Below are 27,819 nucleotides of genomic sequence, written 5' to 3'. Positions count from 1 at the left end.
AATATACTGGGGACAGAACTGAAGGACCAGAAATACCGCTCAGAGAAGTAACATATGCAATAAAGAGACTACAAACCAACAAAGCACCTGGACCTGATAACATACTAGCTGAAATATTGAAACTATTTGAAAACAACCAACTCAAGCTCCTTACGAGTCTACTAAACAAAATTTATGAAACTGCAGAATTTCCTACAGATTGGATAGTTTCCACTTTCACCCCTCTGCCCAAAAATGCAAATGCCACCAGATGCTCTAATTACATAATTATAAGCTTAATGAGTCATGCACTCAAAATCCTGCTTTCTGTTATTCACTCTCGCATATATAGAAAACTTGAAGAAAACATTAGTCAGTTTGGATTTAGAAGCGGACTGGTAACGCGAGATGCCCAATTTCCCATAAAAGTATTGATAAAAAGAGCTCGAGACGTAAATTGCGAAGTCTACGCATGCTTTCCAGACTTTGAAAAAGCGTTTGACAAGGTGCAACCTTAAAATTTATTTCAGATACTAAAAGAATCTAGTATTAATGACAAAGATTTACGCCCAATTAAAAATTTATACTTACAACAAAGGGCAACTGTACGAGTAGACAACGAAACCTCACAAGAATTGTGATATGGCATGAAATTAAACTCTAATAAGACCAAAATTCTTGTAGTAAGTAAAAACGACGTAATACAGCACCAATTCACAGCTAATAATGAAGCCTTGAAAATAATCGACAAAATTACATACCTTGGATGCAGCCTAAATAAGAAATGGGACCACCCACAGGAAATAAGGTGTGGTATAGAAAAGGCGAGAGCTGTCTTCAATCGTCTCAGGAAGATTTAATGTAATATGCACCTGAACATTGATATAAGAACACGAGTCTTGAGATGCTATGTATTTTCTACCCTTTTATGTGGAGTCGAAGCCTGGACTTTGACGGAGACAATATCCAAACAATTAGAAGCCTTCGAAAAATGGTGCTACCGCCGCATGCTCAGAATTTCCTATATCCATCATGTTACAAACAACACCGTGATCCAACGTATGAATAAAGATCTGGAAATTATCCGTATCGTGAACACCACAAAGATGATATACGTAGAGCATGTAATGCGCAATGACAGGTATCAACTAATTTAACTAATTTTACAAGGTAAGGTAAAAGGCAAAAGATCTCAAGGGCGCAGAAGTACTTCGTGGTTGAAGAACATCAGACTGTGGGCAGGAATGACTACCATACATCTATTTAGAGCAACTGTCAACAAAGTTGTATGGACCAACGTGATTGCCAACATCAACAGAGGAAAGGCACCAAAAGAAGAAGAAGAAGGAGATAAAGCTGAAACATACCTATCACATATGGTTTTGATTATCCATTATCTAACCTAACGTCAAATTACTTACACAATTTTGTTTTTCATTGTATGTAGTAAATTGTCTAAAGATCACTTTAGTATGTATAAATAGCTTGTTGAACGATCTGTACAAGCTGTCCCGGAAATATATTTTAAATTGGATTTAAAATATTTTAATTTAGCTGAATATGGAATGGTAAATACGAAATTCAAGATATTTGAAGTGGACTTTGTTTTAGTGGGCAGCGATAATTGCTTGAAATATTATAAAAATTCTAACGCTGCGATTTTATAATTAAAGGATATCACAATCGGTGCAGATAATTGGGTTCGCGATCTTCATTATCTTCTAATATTAACATCCCAAGCTTTCTAATAGTTTAGCATTTACCTTTTTGGTTAGCCGACATAAGAAATAATAAATATACTAACATAAAAAAAATTAAGACACAGTAACTTTGAGTTTATTACAATTAATTTCTAATTATATGTTTGTTTAAGTTAGGACAAAAAACAGTCAGTTTTTCAATCGTATCAGTAAAGTGGTATACAAAGGGCTAAGATACAGGGCGTGTCAGAAGAACGCTACCACACCCAGATCGTTGCCTTAGTCTTTGTATATATAGGACCGCTTATGTCCACAAGGTCAATTTCAGATTAATGATTCGATGAGCATGCAAGACCGGTGAACATAAGAACTGTTTATCGCCGGACCAGAAGTTTTGAACTTATTTCATACTGTCCTCAGTTTGCCGTGTTTGTTGCATGTTCTACTGTTTTAAACCAGTTAATTGAACAATAACTACATAAAATGGGTATAAACTCCATCTAGAAAATGACTTTCTTAATAGTAGGAATACCTTATAGCGAATACAGACATGTATCACACCTTTAGAAAATATGTCTATTTCTGATTTTTTCATCATTTTACATGACAATACCACTTACAGATTATATTGGCTATAGACTATTGGCCACCAGAAGGCAGAATACTTTGACGCAGATAATCCAACCAGTTCTAATACACACCCAGAAACCTTCCAAAACATAATGACTGCAGTAAATGCATACAATTACCAAACACAACCAACTATGGAAACTGACGACAACATGACAGGATCTATAAATATTAAAAGTAAAATATCCTCCTTAAATACCTCAACATTACCAACCTCTAGGGATATTAGCACTACTACTCTACTCCAGTAGAAATAACACCATATTCAATTATTACAAACGTATTTAATAAACTAAAAAAGGATTATCTCATATTTTCCAGACATTAACGAAACTACCTCACAGACCGATTCACAGATTTTTACTACTCCTGTAGTAAGCAAACCAACGAAAAAGTCAAAAAGGTCAACCAGAAATTCCTGCTTTGCAGGCACATTTTGCTTTCTCTAGAGTCAAATAAAGACAAAATAGGAAACAGATCACCATCATGTATTCTAAACTATAATAAAATATGTGACTTTTTGAAAAACACACTAGGTATATGCCAAACATCCTGAAATAATTTCAAAAGATTGCTCGAATGAAACTACCGAGCTAACTGAGATCCTTAATTTTGTTTACTCTCATACCCACAATTCAAAATTAAAAAATAATATTTCTAGGTTAGAAAAGAAACTAAACCCCAATAATCTCCCTTCACAAAAGAGACAAATGAACCATTATCTCATGCAAAATTATATTATATAATATTCCTGTATTTTACAGTGAAATTTTAATGGTCTTTATACCCATTTAGAACAGTTTTTTTATACCCATTAAAACAGAACTTTAATTTGGGTTTTATCGCATATAGGTATTTACGTAAATAGAAAAGCAGATGAACTAGCAAAGCAAAGTTAAAAATGTATCCTTACACCAATCTATAGAACCTGGTTAAAATCTACATTACTAATGTACGGCAAAATCATTGCGAAAACTAGGTACAAAATTAAATGTTATCTGCCCAAAAATAAATTCTGTCATGTATAATCCTTCAAACAGAAGAAACCAAGTTATTATTAATCGTTTAAGAATTAACCAAGCTGCTTTATCACATAAATACTTAATACCAAAAGAACCACTACGAATATGCTACAGCTACTCAGATCAACTGAACGTTAAACAATATCCTGCTTGATTGTCCGCATGGAAGAAAGAAGATCCCACGGAATTACAGACGATGATTCCAAAACCGTTCTCACCTGGAAAAACTCAACAGTATGAACCGTTTTAAACGATTAAGTTATAAGATTTTATGTGTAATATTTCTTGTATTTGTTATAACCTGTAATAACCCTGCGCGATTAATGTGGTTTTGTGTTTAAATAAAAAAAAAACTATGTAATTTTTGTAAGGCTTTTTCTCCGTAAGTCCCTTTATAAGAATATTTTATATAGTACTTAGATTAACGTACTAAAATTTTAAAAAGTGGCAACACCAATATTTGTATACACTTTTGATATTTTCTATTTACACTGTGTTTTTTTGGTTTCAGTTCCGCCTGAAAAAATCAACATTTATGACGGCCGTAAAAAGGAGAATTCAGTATTATTGGGCCCATACAATGAGGGTTCCAATATTAACCTAGTTTGTGAAGTTAAGGGAGGTAAGATAAATATTATGTTTGGGCTTTATATGATTCTTAGTAATTATTTTTTTTATTCTTAATGGTTTCTTGTTATGTATAAAGTTCAAATCATATTACTTTAGGTATGCAATGAATAAATATTTAGAAATAAAACAGCGGCACAAATAATAGTGTTTTCTAAACTTTCTAGAATTTTGTTAAAAAATGTCAACATAGTTTTCTGAATTTAAATTCACTAAATGATTCCTAGTATGTACAGATAGATAGTAAATATATATAGGTGACAATTATAAGTTTTTGTAAATCATCATTTACAAAGATTCATGATTATTTTAATAAAAATGGATACAATTACCTCGGGCCGGCGTTTACCCTCACTGTGAGTTCCCATTTTGCAATTGAGATTTTTGACATTGTAGTTAAAGAAACTGCCAAGAGGTGACGTCCCTTTTCTTTTAAGTCTCAGTTTAGGTCTCCTTGCCTGATTTTTACGGGGCTTAAGCGATTACACAATGTTTAAAAAATAAACGAATTATTGTATCCACTTGGACACATTTCCAAACAAAGAGTACATTAAAAAAGGAATAACACCTAGGCTAATTTAAATTTAATAAAGCTTTTCCAACTAAAAAATAAAATATCTACTTATTGTAAAAACATAACAAAGGTATAATGCGATATGTTCCAGTAATGAAAATACGTAATTAAAATAATTGAAATTAAAATAAGAGGCATATTGTATGTAAAAAATATCTGCAGTGCATTGTGCAGAGTAATAATTTGCAATTATATTTTCATTTTATTAATTAATTTTATTTTCAATAAAGACTTAAATTGAATTTGTGTGCTGTGTGTATAAAAAAGGCTAATAAATTTAATAAAATATTAAGGCTTAGTGGATATATCTGTCCATATTACCTAGAATTAGTTAACGACATATGCTGTTGCTTTTATGTCGTTATATGTCCGCTAATGATATAGTGCTGTCGGATAATATAAAAAGAAAATTCATAGTGCATTAATGTCACAGTCTGGGAAAAAGGTTTTAAACTGAAATTGCGACTATTCTGAATTTTTTTTAAGGACAGTTGTTTTCGGTCAACAGTTGACACAGTTAAATAAAATGGAGTGATTAACTCTTCTACATATTCTACAGAGTTTTTAAACTCAATGAAATTTTCTGGACTCCCACCCAACAATTTCCAATTAAAAGTAGAATCAGTTGTAATTATGCTGCGTAACATTAATTAGCTTATCTTTAAAAAAATATATATAAAGGAGAAGATTTCTTGATTTTAGGCATATCGATGATTCCGACGAAGGTACCATTTAATTTAAAACGTTTACAATTTTCCCGTAAGATTGGCTTTTGCAATAACAATAAACAAATTACATAGCCAAGCGTTGGAAATTTGCGAAAATATCTTACAGTTTTCATGCGCGTCGGAAAATGGTTGGTTATCGTTGTATATCTATTCAAAGCATAAAAAATAAAAATATTGTTTATCAGAAAGAAATAAACTGATTCTACTTTTTTCATACATAATACTTTTTTTTCAGTTGTCCAGAATGTACAGAATATCCAGATTTTAGAAGTCAGTCAGAATGAAATCTGACAGTTTATTATAATTTGTTGGTTTTTATGAAATAAGGCTTTCTTCATCATCCAGCCTCAAGAGTCCACTGCTGAAAATAGGCTTCTTCCTCATGTTTCCAACCCCGTCTATCTTGCGCCGCTCTCATCCAGTTTTTATTGAGTCTTCTTAAATCGTCAGTCCATCTTGTAGGTGGTCGACCGACGCTTCTCTTGTCTTCCCTTGGCCTCCATTCCAATAACCTCTTTGTCCATCGCCCATCTGTCATTCTGGCTATGTGTCCTGCCCATCTCCATTTTAGTCTGGCTATCTTCTCGATGATGTTAGTCACTCCGGTTCTTCTCCTGATGTCTTCGTTGGTTATTCTGTCTCGCAGAGTTATTCCTAACATGGACCGCTCCATTCTTCTCTGCGTGACTCTCAGTTTGGTAGCTGCTGCTTTTGTTAAGGTAAGTGTTTCTGCTCCGTACGTCAAGACTGGGAGGACGCACTGATCAAATACCTTTCTCTTTAGGCATGTAGGCAGCTCACTTTTAAAAGTTTCTCTTAGTTTTTCAAATGCTGCCCACCCAAGGCCGATTCTTCTCTTCAGTTCATGAGTCTGGTTATCCCTGCCAATTATAATTTCATGTCCCAGGTATTTATATCTATCTACGAGTTCTATTTCTTTCCCACCAATACTGATGTTCTGGTTGGGTACCAAATTGACAAAGGCTTTCTTTGCGAATGTAAAATAGTATTTCTGGTGTTAAGTTTTGATGTTTGCCATTGTCCTAATATCTTAGTTCCGATAGTCCAACAAAGCCTATTTTATTTAATTTGATTGTGTTTCTTTTCGAGTATTCATTAGATTGCATATTTATAGACTACAAGGCAGCCTACGACTCTGTATATAGAAAGAAAATGTTTAAAACAATGAAAAAGCTAAGAATACCAAATTAGTTGGTAAATTTAACAAAACTAACTCTTGAAAAGGTTAAATGCAGAGTACGAATTCAGGAGGAACTGTTGGGACCCTTTAAAATAAATAACCGACTGTGCCAAGAAACCGCTCTCTCTTGTATGCTGTTTAATCTGGTTTTGGAAAATGTAATACATATGTCATACATCACAGCTATTATTTCAGTATATAATAAATTAGTGTAAATCCTTGCCTATGCTGATGATATCAATATTGTTGGGAGAACGGAAAATGCTATACGAAGGGTGTATGTAGCATTAAAAGAATTAGCTACAAAAATGGATTTATTAATAAACACCTACAAAACAAAGTATATGAAAATAAGCAGGCAACTACAAATCCTACGACCACTTGTTATAGAAAACGACGTCATCGAAGCAGTGAACGAATTTGTATACCTGGAAACGCTCTTTAACACTGAAAATAATATTACTCAAGAGATAAACCGCATAATTTGCACGCCCAACAGATGCTATTTTGGACTTAATCTCGTCCTTAAATCACAATTATATCAAGAAATATAAAAATAAACCTGTACAAAACAATAATACCCCCAGTCCTAACATATGGGTCAGAGACTTTGATTCTAACAAAAAGTAATGAATAAATGTTAGGATGTTTCGAAAGAAAAGTACTAAGGCGAATCTATGGAGCAGTAAATGACAATGGAATATACTAGGAACCAGATATCGTAAAGTATATTAAGATAAGACATTTAAGGTGGATGTAATGCGCATAAAACAAAATAATTCAGCTAGAAAAACGTTCGGTAATAGACCCATTGGTCAGAGAAAAAGACAAAGAGCCAGAACAAGGTTCATTGATAACATCAATGAAGAAAGCCAGAATGATAATGAGTATTAATAGTTATTATGTTTTACACTGTGAATTGTACTTCCCATTTCTATTTTTTCGAAAATTGTCTTAGTTATAGTAATGCAAGTTTTTTGTGTTATAATATCTGTTTTAAATTTTGAAAATCCATCTCTTTATAGTGTGATGGGATAACCCCCATTAATTTTAACGTGGATAATATTACTATTTTTTTATAGTTTCTTTTACAGATCGATTTGTTTCGTTTAAGTATAAGGGTGGATAGAGAATGCCGAGGTATTGAGAAGAATGGGAAAAGATAAAGAGGTTTTATATACAATTAAAGTCAGAAAACTGCAATATCTGGGACATGTCATGAGGAGCGAGCGTTATAACTTGTTGCAATTAAAAATGCAAGGAAGAATACAGGGTAGAAGGAGTCGCGGAAGAACACGCATCTCCTGGTTAAACAATTTTAGAGCTTGGTTTAACTGCATTTCTGCTAACCTCTTTAGAGCAGCGGTATCGAAAGTGCGCCATGATGGTTGCCAACCTTCTTAAACGAGATGGCACATGAAGAAGAAGAAGTGTTTCTTTTGCTTCTTTCGCTTTATTATTTATAGTCTTTGTTTCTTTGAAACCCGTGTCTAGTATCAGACATTTTATATTTTTTCTTATATATTATATATTTGCTGATAAATATCTGCTGCTTTAACTCCAATAAATGGTCGATGTCTCACACTCTAACTGACGTACCATAACCAATTTTTTTTAATGTGTTTTTTCTGGAATCCAGTGTACAGTCTTTTTGTGTTTTTTTTATTGATAAGGAAGAAAAAATAGAACATAACCTGCGTTTTCTGCAATATTATTACCAAATCATCTCTCCTAGTAGTAATAGTTACTTAAATATTTGACCATAGCTCTGAAGATAGCTTTGTAAGCAGAAAGCGCTCAGCAAGGAATTTAAATTGTTTACTTTCATAGATAGCCTTTACTGCGAGGCTAATGAACCACCTCTTTGAATTCGACGGAAGCATATTCTTCAATCTTACTTTGCACCAATTCCGCAAACCCATCCAATCCAGTCTACCATTTAATTACTTTAACATCACCTCCGGAGACCCCGCAAAGGATCCAATCAATAATAGACATCCAGAAATTAACTCTAAGAAAACCATCTATCTTACTAAAACAGATCCCTTCCCAATCCCGGATACTCCTTGGAATAAACTAATTCCACATTCAATCACTTTTCTATTAGAATACAGTAAACATGAAACCTCAAGCCTTCTCGTAAGACAACACTTCAAAGAAATCATAAACAAGAACCAATTCCAAAAAATTCTGTATACAGATGCCTCCAAAAGCGAAGCAGGCGTTGGACGTGCCGTTAACACATGACGAAAAAACAAAATCATCTTTTTTACCGGATTTATGCAGCGTATCCACTGGAGAACTTTATGAGCTTTTAAAAAACTAAAAACAGATGATAAAAACCAAGCAATATGCACAGACTCCCTGTCGTCACTCATCATCATCATTTTGGCTTTACAACCCTGTGTGGGTCCTAGCCTCCCCAAGAATTTTTCTCCAGTCGTCCCTATCCATCGCCTTCCTCCGCCAAGCACGTATTTCCATATTTCTCATATCTTGGTCTATGTTATCTAGGAATCTTTTTCTGGGTCTTCCTCTTCTTCTTTGACCAATAGGTCTATCAAGGAGCGTTTTTCTAGCTGGGTTGGTTTGTTCCATCCGCATTACATGGCCTACCCACCTCAGACGTCCTATCTTTATGTGTTTTACGATATCTGGTTCCTGGTATATCCTATAGAGTTCGAAGTTGTATCGTCTTCTCCAGACACCATTTTCATTTACCGCTCCATAGATGCGCCTTAGTATTTTTCTTTCGAAACATCCTAACATGTTTTCATTGCTTTTTGTTAAAGTCCAGGTTTCTGAACCATATGTTAGGACTGGGCGTATTATTGTTTTGTAGAGTTTTACTTTTGTATTTCTTGATATAACTGTAGATTTAAAAAGGAGATTAAGCCCAAAATAGCATCTATTAGCCGTGCAAATTCTGCGGTTTATCTCTGCGGTAGTGTCATTTTCAGTATTGACGAGCGTTCCCAGGTATACAAATTCGTTAACTGCTTCGATGACGTCATTTTCTATAACAAGTGGCCGTAGTGTTTGTGGTTGCGTACCTATTTTCATGTATTTTGTTTTGTTGGTGTTTATTATTAAACCCATTTTTGTAGCCGCTTCCTTTAATGCTACGTACGCCTCTCGTGCTGCGTTTTCCGTTCTCCCAACAATATTGATATCATCAGCATATGCTAAGATTTGCACAGATTTGTTATATATTGAACCGGTAGTTGTGATTTGTGACGTACGTATTACTTTTTCCAGAGCTAGATTGAATAGTATACAGGAGAGTGGGTCTCCCTGACGTAGCCCGTTATTTGTTTTAAAAGGTTCAGAGAGTTCCCCCTGGATTCGTACTTTGCATTCAACTTTTTCAAGGGTTAGTTTGGTTAAACTTACCAACTGATTTGGTACTCCTAGGTCTATCATTGCTCTAAACAATTCTCTTCTATTTACAGAGTCGTAGGCTGCCTTGTAGTCTATAAATATGTGGTGCGTGTCTACACCGTATTCCAGTGTTTTCTCTAGAATTTGTCTTAGGGTTGAAATCTGATGAATTGTTGATTTACCACCTCTGAAACCAGCCTGGTATTGTCCTATTATTCGCTCTGCATATGGTGCCATACGATGGCATAGTATATTGGAGAATATTTTATACGCTGCATTTAGGAGCGTAATTCCTCGATAGTTAGAGCATTCAAAGATATCACCCTTTTTGTGTATGGTGCAAAGTATTCCAATATTCCAATCATTGGGAAGGGACTTCTGTATCCATATTTCTTTTATAAGCTGCTGTAGGGCTATTATGATATCGTGGCCACCTTCTTTATATAATTCCGCTGGGAGATTATCTATTCCGGCTGATTTGTTTCTGGCTAGTTTGTTTACAGCGTCTTTAACTTCCAGGATCGTTGGTGGATCCTCCTCCCTCTCGTCTGCTCCGCTTACCTCGCAGCTTTCGTCTTACGGGTTTTCTTCTTCATCTATATTAAGTATCTGGTTAAAATATTCCGTCCATCGGTTTAGTACGTCTGTTCTTGTTGTTAAGAGATCGCCATTTAAACTTCTACATTGATTTGTGTTTGCCTTAAATTCTTTTCTGTTGATGTTAACTTTCTTATAGAATGTTCTGAATTCTTTCTCTCTGTTGAGGTTTTCTATATATTGAAGTTCCCTGTCGTCACTACAATCGATAAAAAGTCTATACCCTCAGCATCCCTTAGTTCAAGAAATCGATAGGACTTACAGTGCACTCGCTTTTCAAGGTGTAAATGTCAAGATCATCTGGCTGCCATCCCATATCGGCATCCCCTGTAATGAAAAAGCAGACCAAACAGCCAAGCGAGCTTCTTGCTTAAATAGTCAATCCTCAAAAGCCCAACATATTCAAATCCATAATGACCTAAAGAAAATTTTCAAGCAACAACATTATCATACCTAGCAAACCCACCAGAACACAATTAAGAGTGCGTTACATGATATTCGGCAGACTGTTGAAAAATTTGAACTTTCAACTATCTCTAGAAACGAAAAAGCTGTCATCCGAAGTTTCAGAATAGGGCATTACACATGAATACTTAATGAAGTCCGAGCCGAAACCCAATTGCCAAATCTGCTCAAGTGTAATGACTGTGAAACACATCCTGATCGATTGTCCCCGGTATGCAAAACACAAAGTGAAACATAAACTTAATTTTAATATCAAAGACGTTTTAAACTCACCTGATCAAGTCTTTAACCAAATTGGTTTCTTAAAAGACATTCAGTTATTCAACAGAATATGACCCCTTGTTTTCCATGTACTTTACTTATATTATATTATTTAGTCATAGGTTCTAAGCTTATAGATTAACTGTAGCAATTAATTACATGTGCTTATTATAATTATTGTACACAATATTGTTTGTGTCAATGGTCATTGCAGCCGAGTCCCGTTAATTTAAATAAAAAAAATAGTTTACTCACTTTAAAAATACTTTTCTTTATCCATCTTTCGATTGATTATATATTTATATAATAAGCTTTCTTTAATTATGCGTATTAATAATAAATTATTTGCATATAATAAACTCCTTCATCTCAGTGATTATAATTTACTATAACCTATTATAGTTTGTAAATGCCTTGCATTTATGTTTACATTTTGTTTTATTATATTTATCGCTAATATAAATGGATGGCCCAAGTTTTCTTGGAATCCTTATAATTATAAAATTCCATCAACTTCCTATGATTGGAGTATATTATTTTTATGGCCAAAATTTTTGAGTGGATATAATAGCAAAAATGATCGTAAAGCACTTTTTATCGACTTTACATCAATCCATTTGAATGACAATCAGAAATACCGAAAAAAAAGGAAACAACTCTGATAAACTTCATAAACTAAGGCCACTAATGAACCATCTAAGCAAAAAATTTAAACTTATAATTTAACCCTCCAGAGAGCTTTTAATATATGAATGCATGGTAGACTTTAAGGGGCATTCTACTTCGAAGCAATACATGTGCATGAAGCTTGTTAAATGAGGCTTCAAAATTTGGATTATGACCTATGCACGAACAGGTTATATGCTTTTATTTAAAGTATATGAAGGAAAAGATTCAGGTAAAGTTAAAACCATGAACAAAACTTTCTATTACTCGGGTAATAATGATCCGGTTCATCGTAACGGTGTTGGAGTAATTTTAGAAGACCGATAAACCCATAGAAGAGCTAGAAGCGTGGTATGCTGACGTAAAAAAACTTATAAAGATGACCAAAAAACGAGACCTAACATTTATCTTAGGTGACTTTAATGCTAAGTTAGGTAGAGGAAAAGTTTCTGGATTGATCGGAGACTTCGAACTTGGAGCAAGGAACGACAGGAAAGAGAGAATGACCGAATTCTGCCAACAACACAACATGGTAGCGACAAATACATGGTTTAAATTACACCCTCGCAGATTGTACACTTGGACTTCACCACAACACAATGAAAACAGAGTAATCCGTAACCAAATAGATTACATATTGGTCAACAAAAGATATCACAATGCAATCATCAGTGCAAAAACATATCCTGGAACTGACATCAATTCCGATCATAATCCTGTTGTTGCAAAAGTTCGCGCAAGATGGAAACTAATAAAGAAACAAAAACCTCAACACCAACTATTAGACATCCAATTATTGAAAAACGACACCATACATCAGACAGTAAATAAAGAAAATTAACAAAAATTTAGGAAATATCGACCACAATAGAATTAGCGAGTACGATGACATAAACGTTCTGTGGAAAACTATTAAAGAACAAATGAACAATGTAACGAAAAAACATCTAAAAGTAACACCTAGAAATAACAAACGGGAATGGATGACAGAAGAGATTTTACAATTAATGAACAAACGAAGAGAATAATTCGAATAATAATTCGAAAAAAAATAACCGAAGCAAAAGACAAATGGCCTGGAAACAAAATGCGTGGAAATAGAAGAACTACAACAAAGGCACGATTTTTTTAAATTTACATAAAAAGGTAAAAGAGTGTACATCGACTACCAAGAGAAACGACTTTTCACACCATGCTGAACACGGATGGCAAACTGCTAGAATCAACGGAAGATAAACTGAAAAAATGGGAAAACTACATTAAAATTCTTTTTCACGACATACGAGAAGAACCAAGATTGGAAAATAACAACGAAGGGCCAACAATTCTGAAATCTGAAATCATAGATGCAATTAATCATCTTAAAACAAATAAAAGTCCCGGTCCAGACGGAATATACCCAGAAACGTTAAAATTAATCAGCAAAGAAAATATCGAAATATTTGTCCTTTTATTCAATCGCATTTATGATACAGGTAAAATACCCCAAGATTGGCTGGAGTCAATATTCATCCCACTACCAAAAAAACCAAACCCACAACACTGCAATGAGTTCCGTCTGATAAGCCTTATGAGTCATGCAGTAAAAGTCTTACTAAAAATCGTACATAATCGTATCTATAGAAAGTGCGAAACAATCATCGGAGACGATCAGTTTGGATTCAGAGCAGGCATGGGAACGAGAGAAGCCCTGTTCAGTTTACTAGTTCTCGCCCAAAAATGCTACGACCAACAGAAAGATATATTTATATGCTTTATAGACTTCGAAAAAGCATTTGGTAGAGTAAGTCACGACCTACTATTAGAACGTTTGTAAGAAGTCGGTTTAGATGGAAAAGACATCAAATTCTTAAAAAACTTGTACTGGAACCAAAACGCCAGAGTTAGGATCGAAGGTTCCACATCCGCAGAAGTAGAAATTAGGAGGGGAGTTAGACAGGGATGTGTTCTGTCGCCTCTGCTGTTTAATCTTTACTCCGAGTTTCTATTTAAAGAAGCATTGGAGGATTCCAAGGATGAAGTCAATGTGAATGGCGTAAATATCAATAGTATCAGATACGCCGATGATTCAGTGTAAATTGCGGATTCCGACTTAGGTCTACAACGACTCATCGACAAGACCAACTCGACCTGTGAGCAATTTGGTATGAAAATAAACATTAAAAAAACCAAAGTGATGTCAATCCGAAAAAACCAAAACGTACCTCAACCTTGCACAATAAATATGCACATTTTAGAACAGGTCAATAGATTTAAGTACCTGAGATGTTGGATCGATAGCAGCCTAAATCTTGATCTAGAAATAAGATCGAGAATAGAACAGGCCAGAAAATCTTTCGAAAAAATAAAAAAACTGCTTTGTGATTCTCGAATAAAACTCGAAATTCGACTACGTTTATCAAAATGCTACGTCTGGTCGACTCTTCTATATGCAGTTGAAACGTGGATCCTTAAAACATCAACCGTAAATAAATTGGAGGCCTTTGAAATGTGGATCTACCGGAGAATACTCAAAATTTCATGGACATCGCATACCTCAAACGAAGAAGTGCTGCATAGAATAGGCAAGGAAAGAGAACTTTTTAACACAGTAAAAGTTAGAAAAACATCATACCTAGGCTACATACTGAGAAATAATAAGTACCAATATGCCCAACTTATAGTGAAAGGAAAAATCGAGGGAAAGAGAGGCCTAGGAAGGAAAAGACTATCGTGGCTCAGAAACATCCGACAATGGACAGGGCTAAATTTTGAACAGCTAATAAGAACAGCTGAAGATAGAGAAGAGTTTAAAATTGTAGTAGCCAATCTCCATTGAGGAGAGGGCACTTTAAGAAGAAGAAGGAAAAGAAAATAGTCACATTAAGGGTACATTAGGTGAAAGAACTGTTCTGTATTTGAGCGAGCCATACGATTTCAAAGGTAATTTTTTATACTTTGATAATTTTTTCCACAGTTGAATTTATGTCCAATTTGCTACATATTGCAACAAACTTTTATCCAACAATTTTTTGTTAAATAATAACCAATTAGAACTGGGTAAATCTGATTTTGTAAGAGATAAGTACAGTGAAGTATTAGTCTGAAAATGGCATGACAGAGGTAAGAAGTGTGTGGTCGTAATTAGTTCCCTTCATGATCCTTTAGTGAATGTTGATGTTGTTTGAACAAACAACGAAGGGAAAAAAGAGAATATGCTGTGTCTACAATCAGTAGCTAAATCCAATAAATTTGTTTTCGGCGTTGATAATTTTGATCAATACCTTGCTTCCTACTCCATCTCATGGAAAAATCGAAAATGGTAGAGTAAAATTTTCTTCTACCTTTTAGATTCTGCGATTGTAAATGCATTTAATGTACAAAACATTAATCGTATCTAAAATAAAATCAGTCCTGTCTCATTCACAATTTCGATCGATACTAGCCAATGAGCTAATTGATAATTTTTCCGGCAGAAAACCAAGAGGTACGCCAAATACTACAAGCAAAAACACAATGCATAAAATTGGTGGACGAACTATTTCCACCAATAATATTAAAAAAAACCAATGTTAAGGTGGATTTACCAGTAAACGGAAGTATAGGCGATTTGTACATTGCTATATAACAGTCACTATAATTTGTAGTAATGTTATGTTTGTAAATTTTACGTTTTTTCTTGCCTTGTTTTGAAATAAATCTATTTTGTAGCATTTTTTTGATTTCTTTAAATAAAAAATAAGTTATAATATAGATTATATATGAGTTAATATAAGATTATCAGAATGGTTAGTGGCACACAAAAAGCCACATCAAAAAAACTGTTTGATGAAAATTTAATATTAATTTGTTACTTTTTATAAAACACAGCACATTAAAACTAGATTTAACTTTAAGATCCGAAAAAAATAATAAAGAATTATTTGCGCGTTAAAGGGTTAAAAAGACTAAAATCAAAAATAAGTAGACCGATTAACATGAAGACAATTATTGTAGATGAATATTTCTAGGAAGGATATCTGTCGCAACAATCTCAGCAAAGTGGGAAAATATATATGCGGATATTTACAGCTGCAACACAACAGGATACTCTCTCGAGTTTCTGAGGGAAGTAGTGAGGAGATTACGAGAAACTTGATTGAATGTAGTAAGGCGAGTTATGTGTGCGAAAGTGGTTAATACTGTTATGGTATAGATAATAGTAATATTGTGGCATTGTTAGCCTCAAGAGAGTTTAAAAAACATCTTTTGTTTGCCCATGTAAACTCAATTTGAAGAAATTAGTTACTTACGGATTTTTTATAGTTTTCTGAAATTATCTGGAATGGTGTTTAAAAGCTATATCTAGGCTGGTTATTGCTCCTCAGTGATTTGGTCAATATTAACGCTATATAAAGACCAGTTATTGTTATGACGTATCCTCTTAAGCTGTGTTTTATACAGTGATGAGTGTCTTACCACCCGGCAAAATAGCGGAAAGGATAGAAGATAGATTAAGTTGTGAGATAGTACGAGATAAACTAGTTTTAGACGTGGCTATTTGACTTCAGTCATAATTATAAGGATGACCTCGAAAATATTTTATTTTGATAATTTCTGATGTTAGAATAAATAATCGAATAAATTAATATATATTATGGTAAAAAACATAAATAAGTAGCAATTTTAAATTATAAATCTTTAAGGTAGTTAATAATAAAAATAACTCAACTGGAATATTTGACTAAACTAAAGGTAGGTATGTTCTGTCCGAAAACAATTATTGTATGTGGAATTAGTGTAATAGTTAGAGACGTGGTCTATTGACAAGAAGGTTGGGGTTCAATTCACACCAAGGATAAAATTTTTGTTTTATTCAATCAAAAAATAATAAAAAATATGATACATATTAGGTAACAAGTTTTTGAAAAACTCATTATTTACAATTAATTCTTATTCCAATGTTATAAAATAGAAATACAAAATAATTCAAATTCAATTCTAGTTTTACAGTCTTTAGTTGTGAATGCAAAATAATCCGGTGAAGACTGTTTAATGTCAAATCCATCACTAAATTCTCAGTAATAATACCAATTCCTCTGTACAGGTAATGATTTTCAAAACAATTGACAATATTGGAATGGATGCGCGCTAACAGCTGCCTGCTTTACAGCTAACCAAATCATCAAGCCTTCAGCCATCAAATAATAACATATCGAGAAGTGTTTTTGCACGGTAAACACAAACTTTTTATTGAAAAAACAATTCGTAAAAATGGTTTTAACGGTCGAGGAACAAGTGCAAATTGTTGCCTGGCATGTCAATGGATTATCAGACAACATGATTAGATAACAATTTGTAAATATGTTTCCAAATAGGCCGGCTCCAGCACGATCAACAATTCAGTCTATTATCCGTAATTTTTTTTACTTATGGATCAGTGTTCGCTACAAGAGGAGATCGTAAACGAAAGGAGGTAAATCCAGATTTGGAACTAAGGAACACTTTGATTTGTGCAAGTATTGAGCAAAATCCTACCCAATCAACATCTCGTCTCGGAGAACAATATGGAATTTCAAGATTTAGAGTAGGTAAAATTTTGAAAAGACATGGATACCGTCCCTATAAACTTCATAAATACAACGAAGAATTCCCTGGGGATTATAATAGACGTTTAGAATTTTGTCAAACTGCAATGAAAATGTCACGTCAAGATGAACATTTTTTAGAGAATGTTTTGTTCACCGATGAATGTACGTTTTCATTGCATGACCGTCACATTTCAATGAATGCTCGGTATTGGTCTCGAGGAAATCCTCGTCAGATTTATGTCGCTCGTACCCAGCGTCCGGGAAAAGTAAATGTTTGGGGAGACATAATAGGGAATCATGTCATTGGTCCATTTTTTATAGACGGTATGTTGACTGTGCGAAAACACTTGGAACTGCTGCAAAATCAACTTGTCCCAGCCATTCGTAATTTACCAATACCTTTCGATTCCATATGGTTTCAACGCGAGGGTTTTCCTGCACATAATTCCCGCATCGTCAGTGAATATCTCATTGCCACTTTTCCTAATCGATTGATTAGTGGTCACGGAGATATTTTTTGGCCTGCAAGATCACCTGCTCTTGCACCTTGTGATTTTTTTGTGTGGGGATATATCAAGTCCAAACTATATGGAATTGAAGACGATAGGCCTAATTCTCTCCAAGAATTAAAAGAAAAGATCTTTGATTTAATGAGAGGTATTAGTCCAGAAACATTAACTAATGTTAGACGAAACTTTTATAATAGATTGGGTTATTGTTCTGCTGCCAATGGAGGCTTATTCGAACATTTTTTGTAAATACATTTCGTTAGAATAAAATACGTTTATTTAGAATATTTTTATAGAGTTTCTACCTATTTAAACATTTTTTGTAAGTACATTTATTTAGAACGTTCTTTTATGTTTGAAGAATTTTTACTTTATTTTCGAAAGTACATTGTTTTTTCAATAAGATTTTCATGTTTTACTATAAAGACTGAAATAAATGTTTGGTGATTTAAAGCAAAACGATATAATATCTGCATAATTTCAAATTTTAATTTTTAAAAAAGTAAAACCTCCACGTTGGATTCGAACCCTGAGCGCCTGGATGAGAACATCGTGCCTTGAACTCTGATCCACCAGACTTTTATAATTATTTAGTGACAGTTTGGGTTATTGTTCTGCTGCTGTTCAAATCATAGTAGCAATTATTCTTGTTTAATAATTTAAAACTTTAGATTAAATAATCACTATTAATTAAATTATTTTATTCACATTTTTGCTTTATTGTGGTCAATCAGTTTTTACTTTATGCGAAATTAAAAAATGGAAATACGTCACACATACGACGCATAATAATTATGACCGATGTGATTTAGCTCGAAGCTAACGTCTAAAGGTATGAGACTATCGATAGTGGTAATGTAATGTAAATTATAGGTTTCTATCGATTATTTCTCACCTCTACGAGTTTAATCTCTTTTTATTTTACAAGTTAACTGTGTTTTCTCTCTCTTACGTTAAAAAGCCGGGTGGTAAGACACTCATCACTGTAGATTATAATAACAATTGCGAAATAAATAAATCAATCAAACTGTGAGTTTAATCCCAGTTAAAATACCAATAATTAAGGATATATTTTAAAATACTTTTAATGGTCTATGTTTACTGATATAACTAAATTCTAATTAAATAATTCTAATAATAATAACCATGTCATTTACGTTAATCAACATTCTATTTTTTATTTTCTTTTGTCTCAACTTTTCCTGACATTACATCGAGGCTTCAACGAACAAAAATACCTATCAGGTTCTGTATTTTATAAATGTTCAGCTGAACTCCCATCGGTAAAGTTGCTCCAATTTCCACGTTGCATGAAAAATTCCCGCAGGGTCGTGTTTGTTAAAAAATGTTAGTGTGAAAAATGTTTGTTGATTTTACATCAAAACCACGTTTTTAAAATATTTTTTAACAATACCTCGTTGTTTCATTTGTTTAACCATATATTTATTTTAAAACTGACACCACCAATAAATTAATTTGTCAATGAGACAACTGACATGGAAATGTGTTTTATTTATTTTGCTGTTTGTGTGTTTATTCACTCCGAATAATTAAGTTAAAACATAATAATTTTGTAGGGTATATTACTAAAAATCGTAGTAAGACTATTAGAAAAAAAACATTTCCTAAATAATAGATAATATTTCCTAGCTACAGAGTATATAGTAATTAAATTATACAACGTCGTATTTATCTCGAATGTTTATTTGGGGAAATCAGTTCTTTTTAATAAAAGCAAAAGTCAGAATTTATAAAGATGTGGCTAGACTAGTAATGGCCGTAGTAATCCGTTTCCCCAGTGCAACAGAGAAAACTGATGCAAAGCTGTCCCTGTATCTCTTTCTAATTGACCAGGTTTATCGACCACGTAATCTTCCCATTGGGCATCTAGGTCACGTGGTCGATAAACCTGGAATATTGCAGCCTCACTCTATTAGTATTAGAATAGAGTATTAGAACATAACACAAAGTTAAATTAGAACTTAGTGCAGTGTACAAAAAAGGTTGTACATATGTAAACTTATTATTATAATTTCAATATATGAGGACTGTATTAAATAGGGCTGACTTAAAATAATTAGGATAGGTTGTAAAGTGTTATACAGATAATAGCCAAATCAAGTTTATAAAAAATCTTACCAACACTGTTATTTTACACACACTCGCGGTATTTATAGGCTTTCACTTGCGTTGTTCTTTATAGGGGGGAGCTGCCTTTACCGATTTCTAAACACGTGTCTCGCGGTACTAATACTAAGATCAAGAGATAGAGCACATTTGCGTTTGCTGTCTCTACGATTCAAAAGAGGATTCGTGGTATATTTCGCATAACTATCAGAAAGATAGAGAGCGAGAATGTCTCTTACTAGCGGTAGTCAACAGTCAAGAGAGAGGACGTCCGTTGCTAGCGAAAGTCAACATTTAAAGAGTGCGTCCATTGCTAGCGATAGTCAACAGCTAAGAGAAAGGATTTTTCGTTTTTATTTTAAAACTGCCTGTATTTCTAAAGAAGTGGGTTGGAGTGATAGCAGAAAGGGTTGGAGTGGGGTAATGATTTTAAAATTGAGGTATAGAATGATAGGAATTAAGATAGCGAAAAATGACATAATTTTTCCAATGTGAAAAATTGAACATACACAAAAGAACAAAGATATAAGGCACATATGCAAAATAAAAGAAGTAAACGAGTGGAGAGAAATTGCAGTTACTAGTAGTATTAGCAGAATATATGGGAAAATAATAAAAAATCGAATAGAAGAAGAATACCAAGATATGGAAGCCGAAGAACAGGCTGGTTTTCATGCAAGTCGATCTACAATAGACCATGTCTTCTCTATCACTCAGATAATTAAAAAGAAAGTTGCTCGTGGCCGAGAAGTCCACCTGAAGTTCGTAGACCTTAGGAAAGCATATGATAGTGTCCAGCTTGGTAAATTATGGGAGGCACTGTGGAAAACAAATTTAAATATAAAATTGATTGAAGCGGTAAAAACGTTGTACTACCAACAAACAACAAGAATTAAAACAGAAAATCTGATAACACCGGGATTCAAAGTGACCAAAGGACTAAGACAAGGATGCTGTAGGATCCCCAATATTATTCAAAATATACATCGAAGCAGAACTCAACAAATGGCAAATGGAAGAAAAAATGTGGGCATACTACTAATGGACTTAACTTTGTACACTCTGTGCTTTGCGGATGACCAGGTCATTATCGCACAGTACTCTGAAGACCTTAGTTACATGATGCGAAAACTATTAGAAGAGTTTACAAAGTGGGGTTTGGAAGTAAATATGGAAAAAACTGAGTATATCAATATCGAAGGAGATCAACATAACCTTCCCGTAGAGGAAAACCAAGAGATCAAACTATGTGACGACTACAAATACCTAGGAGTAAAGATCACTCAGGACGGAAAATTAGATGCAGCCATTAAGGAACGAAATACACAGGGAAGGAAAGGCATAGCCTTACTAAACAGCGTACTGTGGGATAAAAACATCTCTAAGGAAAATAAAAGAAGAATATACAACACCTTAATAAAAAATATAACATATGGATGCGTTCCATTTCATTTCCGCTATGTGTTCCATAACATCAGCAATACTCGTCATTCTTCGCAGATTTTCGTTTCTTATCCGGTACCGTTGTGGGACTTTGCGTTGCGTTGCGTTACGAAACTGCATGAAGTAGGGTTAAATGCTCGAAGACCTTGAGAGGGCCTGTGTTGCCCAGAGGAAATCGCGCTCATCGACTTCAGTAGGCACCAAAAAAATACACAAATTGGCTTAGACGTGAGTGGGCCTCTACTTTGTTCACAGATAAGTCCGGATTTGGATTTTCAACAGATACAAGTTGAACAAGAATTTGGGACGATATGGCAATGCTGAAAGATTGACCACCGTGCAGAAGGTTCATAGACAGCAAAGCAGCAGTATAATGGTATGGGGTGGAATCACTCTTGGTAGAAGAGCCAATCTCGTTTATTTGCAACGATTTCTTAAAGCAACAGTACCTATTGTTGTACCCTTTGCACAACAAGCTGATCACCAATTTTAATTAATGCACGACAATGTGCGTCCGCATACTGCCAGGGTCATGCAAACATTCCACGAAGATTATAAAATTGAGGTTTACCATGGCCTGCATAATCGCCAGATTTAAATCCAATTGAGCATGTATGAAACATATTGGGCAGACTCATTTTACAAAAATATATTGCGTTCAATACAATACAGCAATTGTTTGAGAGCCTCTCAACGAAGTGGAACAGAATACCGCAGCAAGACATTGACCATCTGGTCACGAGCTTGCCTTAAAGATGTAGGACAATAATCAACAACCGTGAAGGTCATACACTATACTAACTTAACCTAAAGACTGCTTAGTTTAGAGTTGAGTAGCAACAAATTATTCTTTTTATTTTTTTTTACCATTTCTTAACTTATGGAGTTCTCTTTTAATTTTCTTAAGAGGTATGGCTAACACATTGCTAACACGTGGTTTAAACTTCCCCCGAGACGACTTTATACATGGAAGTCACCTGCAGATACAGCCAGCAATATCATCAGAAACCAGATAGACTTTATTCTCATTAACAAAAGATTCAAGAACAGCTTGACTTCGGCGAAGACCTACCCAGGTGCAGACGTCTCATCGGACCACAACCCATTAGTGGGCCAGATAGAACTCAAACTAAAGAAACTCATCAAAAATAAACCTAAACAGAACCTGGATTATGACACTCTAAAAGACCCCGTAGTTCGTCAAAACGTGAGAGATACAATGAGACAAAAACTAGAAACGGCTCAACAACAAGAACAGAGTGTAGAACAAAAATGGAGTTATATCAAAGACGTCATGCTGAATGCGGGAAAGGAACATCTGAGAAAGAAAAAAAGAGTAAAAAATAAAGAATGGATGACTGATGACATTCTACAGATGATGGAACAAAGAAGATTAATGAAAAACAGGGACGCGAAGAAATACCAAGAAACCAACCAGACAATTAAAAAAGAAATACGAAGAGCCAAGGAGACATGGATGCAAGAAAAATGTAAAATAATCGAGGAGCTCCAAGAGAAACACGATCATATAAATATCCACCGAAGGATTCGTGAAGCCACTGGTCAATACAAGAGGAGAAACACACACCTCCTCATAAATAAAGACGGTAATCTGGCGACGACAGTGAATGAGAAGTTGGTTACCTGGAAAATATATATCGAAGAACTTTTCTGGGACGACCGCGGCAACCTTCCGGAAATAAATTGCATGACAGGGCCGTCAATTCTAGAAAGCGAGGTAAAGGCTGCTTTACAACAGTCTAAGAATGGTAAGGCTACAGGTCCGGACGAAATACCCGTTGAACTTATTAAGGTGATGAGTGAAGTGAGCACGAAGGAGTTAACTGAACTGTTCAACGCCATATACGATTCAGGTAATATCCCAGAGGAATGGCTATTGTCAACATTTGTAACGCTACCAAAAAAACGATCTGCGAAAACGTGCGAAGATTTCCGAACTATCAGTCTTATGAGTCATGCACTTAAAATTTTTCTTAAAATCATACATGCCAGAATTTACAAGAAATGCGAAGAAAATGTCGGTGAAATGCAATTCGGATTCCGCAATTCTATGGGTACACGTGAAGCACTTTTCACCTTACAAGTCCTACTTCAGAGATGCCGCGATGTCAGTTGTGATGTCTATATTTGTTTTATTGACTACGCCAAGGCATTTGACCGTTGCCAGCACCAGAAGATGGTCACCGCACTACAAAGAGTTGGATTGGATGAGAAGGACATTCGGATCATCATGAATTTATACTGGAACCAGCGTGCTCAAGACAAGGTCGAAGACCAGCTGACCGACCAAGTGAAGATCATGCGAGGAGTAAGACAAGGATGTGTGCTATCGCCGACTCTTTTCAATATATACTCTGAGGAGATTTTTAATGAAGCCCTCACAAACCTAGACATGGGAATCCGAGTGAACGGTGAATACATCAATAATATCCGCTACGCCGATGACACTGTGTTACTAGCAACCAGCCTAAAGGATCTGCAGGCCTTACTAGACCGAGTGCGAACTGTGAGCGTAACATACGGACTGAACCTTAATATTAAGAAAACTAAATTCATGGTTGTCAGCCGTACAAATTTAGATCCCGGGGCACTAATGGCAGGTAGCGAAGAGATCCAGAGAGTCGACAGATTCACTTACCTCGGAATTACCCTCAACGTACAATGGGACTACGCTCAAGAGATTAGATCCAGAATTGAAATGGCACGGTCTACATTTATTAAGTTGAGATCCTTGCTGTGATGCAGTGATCTCAGTTTGGGAACCAAGATGCGAATAGTGAGGTGCTACGTTCTTCCAGTGTTACTGTATGGAGTTGAAGCCTGGACACTGACGCAAGCCACTGAAAAACGAATCGAAGCCTTCGAGATGTGGATATACAGAAGGATACTAAAAATATCTTATGTGGACCATGTCACCAACGTTGAGGTCCTACAGCGCATGACAAAAGAAAAAGAAGTGCTTAATTTAATTAAACAACGCAAGCTTGAGTACCTCGGCCACGTGATGCGGAACGAAGAAAAATATCGAATTCTTCAACTTGTTATGCAGGGTAAAGTATTTGGCAGAAGAGGACCGGGACGCCGTCGTATCTCGTGGTTGAAAAATCTCCGACAATGGTTTGGGATGACCTCAGCGGAGCTGTTTCGCAGAGCAGTCAACAAAACCATGATAGCCTTGATGATCGCCAACATCCGGACCGGATAAGGCACTGAAGAAGAAGAAAGAGGTATTGCGATAATTCTAAAAAAAATATTTATATTATATTCGGGACACTTATTGATAATTTTTATATAAAAATGTTTGAAATAAATTATTCGAAATCCTTCTGATATCTCGCAGTTTGTTTTTATACCCTAGATTATTTTGATGTATATATGTATATATATTCTTCTTCTTTGAGTGCCTCTGCTATCGGAGATTGAATGTCATTAGGGCGATTCTAATTTTATTTACTGCTGTTTTGAATAGTTCGTTAGTGGTACAGCGAAACCACTCTCTTAAATTTCTCATCCAGGACATTCTTTTACGGCCTGGATTTCTGCGTCCTTGGATTTTTTCTTGCATTATATTTTGTAGGAATGTGTACTTTTGTCCTCTCATCAGGTGGCCTAAGTATTTAAGTTTTCTCTGGTTTATATTCAGTATAACTTCTGGATCGTTATTTATTCTGCGTATTACCTCTTCATTTGTAATTTTATCCACCCAACTTATTTTTAACTTTTTTAATTTCTGGCTTTGTGAGTCTGTTATAAATAAAACACTTAATTATTGCTAAATGTTTCGGCTATTTGCCATTTTTAATTGAATTTTAATTATTTACCATAATAATCCACAGTTATATTTTATGTCCACACTATTTGGTAGTTTTAGATGAATTGCAAAAATGGTATCTGACTTTTTTCTGAGAAGTGCTAAATTTTCTTGGTTATTTTACATTGAAATATTCCATTTGCAAATAAGATATTTTCATGAGTTACAACTCTGCTTCTACTGGGTCTACAGACTTCACAAATACACATTTTGTTTTCGATAAAATACTTACTTTTTGAGGTATTTGTGAAAAACCCTCTGAAAAATCCGTGAAAAAACACCTATAAAACAAATATTGCTTGGAATTATTTGTAGAAAATAATCCGTTTCCGGCTGATTTTAAAACTATGTTTTTTCACCCCGAGAAGGTGTACTTCTCACCATTTAACTAAAATCATCCCTCAGCTCAAGCCCACAAGTGAAGTAGAGAGTCAGCGAAACCTAAATTCAATTTTTTAAGCAAATCCGTTGTATCTTAGATATTTGTCAATGGTGCAGTTTAACTGATTTATTTCGAGCTGCTGTGAATAGAATAAGATGGTTCAATGTGGTCACCAACATCTCTAGAAGATAGGCACATTTAGAAAAAGGTGCAATTTAAAAACAACTTAATTTATTAAATTATGATACCTATTGGAAAGATCTTTGACATCAGTCTTATTATTAATAATCTTTTGATCTTTTCAAGTTATGTCATCTTCAATATGCATATTTTGTTGTAGCTTTGTTCTTTTTCCAAAATCTGTACATTCTCTGTAGTGTTTCAATTTATTGGTTTGTACACTATCTTTGTGGGCTACATAAAAGAGTTGTTGTGTGTCAACTGACATTGAAGTAGGTATGTAAAATATTGAATGTCAGGATTAAACTGTCTTAAGCACGTTCGTTACAGCAATAAGACAAAAAAAATTAAAATTACTTCAAATATAAAAATAAAAATACCACTAAAAGAAGTTAATTTTGGCTATTTTTAATGTTTATAAATTTTGTTCAATATATTACAATACGTGTTACTTAACTCTTCAGTCTCCGTTTTATAATTTAAAGTGTTTTTATTTTTGTTAATATGATACATCTCAAGAAATAATCTACTTTTGTAGTTATCAGTTTGTGCTAAAATGTGAGCTTTGTTATAGTCTAGCAGATGACCCGTGTTTTTATAGTGGTCAACTACTGCACTAGTATTTTTTCTCAAGTGGCAAACATTTTTATGTTGTGTTATGCGTTGTTTTAACCATTGTGATATTTGGCCAATATAGCTATTTTGACATCTTAGACACGGTATTTCATAAACAACATTACTTTTATATAAGGTTGGTACTGGGTATTTGATTTTTGAAAATAGTTGTTTGCTGTTCATGGTATTATATTTAGCTACACTAATATGAAAAACATTTTTGAATATGTAGATGACAGAATGAGTTAGACCATTAATAAAGTGGAGTTTTTTTACATTTGATTGATTTGTTGTTAGAATCATGGACAGGACCATCATAGAAATTACTGCTCTAAATCTAAAAATCTGTAAATTTTTTTTTAAATTTGTTTAGGATAGCCGTTGTCATCAACAATGGACATTATCCTGTTTTTTATACCTAGTACGGTATTATATTTTCGGCGGGTGGTATGATTTGAATAGTAATTTATATACCTGCCTGACGCTGTCGGCTTTTGGTACCAATCATATATTGTAATAATATCCATAATGTTACACTTCTTGAAAATTAAATTTATTCAACACCAACAATATGACAATACCATATAACTAACTGACAAGTATATAATAATTTTTTGACGTTTCAAACTTCACTATCTTTTTCGTCAATGGTCTTTTCCTATATGGGATAAATCTTTCGTAACACTGCTTCCTCTTTTATAGTTATTCGCCTCGAATAACTGGACTATCGGGAATCGATTGAAGCCAACGAGGTGGATCAGTTCCATGGTATGGAGCTAGTCTCTCGATATGAACTACCTTGGGTTTACTTCTAGCGGAAAACTGGATGCGATAGATTAGATCATTTATTTTCTGCAGGACGATGTATGGGCCTTCCCAGTTTCGTTGAAGTTTCGGACAAAGTCCTTTCTTACGTGTGGGATTGTATAACCATACTGGGTCACCTCTTGCGAAAGTTGTACCAGTAGCATGTATGTCGAGCCTGGCCTTGGCTTTATCACTTTGAAGCTTCAAACTTTTACGAGCAAATTCGTAGACTTTTTCTAATTTTTCTTTTAAATTTTCAATGTAGGTCGGGAATGAACGTTCTTCTTCGCAGGGGGGCAATCTTCCGAAAATAAGATCTTGAGGAAGCTTCATTTCTCTTCCGGTGATCATCATTGATGGAGAATAACCAGTTGCTTCATGTTCGGAACTTCTATAAGCTAACAGGAATAGAGGAATTAAACTATCCCAATCTTTTTGATTATCAGAGACAAACATTGAAAGGTATTGACAAACAGTTCTATTATGTCTTTCGACCATTCCGTCTGATTGAGGATGGAGTGGCGTAGTGCGAGTTTTCTTAATA

At 34.5% G+C, this 27,819-nt stretch overlaps 1 protein-coding gene across 1 annotated transcript in view; it reads left to right on the top strand.

The window, feature by feature from the left end:
• The window catches only part of side-IV (sidestep IV transmembrane protein), a 747,480-nt gene that overhangs the window by 291,793 nt on the left and 427,868 nt on the right, over positions 1 to 27,819 (top strand). The window contains exon 3 of the mRNA XM_072534629.1: positions 3,843 to 3,953. Coding sequence (XP_072390730.1) covers positions 3,843 to 3,953 — 111 coding nt within the window. The remainder of the gene's footprint in view (positions 1 to 3,842; positions 3,954 to 27,819) is intronic.

This window comes from Diabrotica undecimpunctata, chromosome 6 (assembly GCF_040954645.1).
Source record: "Diabrotica undecimpunctata isolate CICGRU chromosome 6, icDiaUnde3, whole genome shotgun sequence".
Lineage (NCBI taxonomy): Eukaryota > Metazoa > Arthropoda > Insecta > Coleoptera > Chrysomelidae > Diabrotica > Diabrotica undecimpunctata.
Note: the sequence above shows the minus strand (reverse complement) of the source record. Positions and strands in the feature narration are given on the sequence as shown.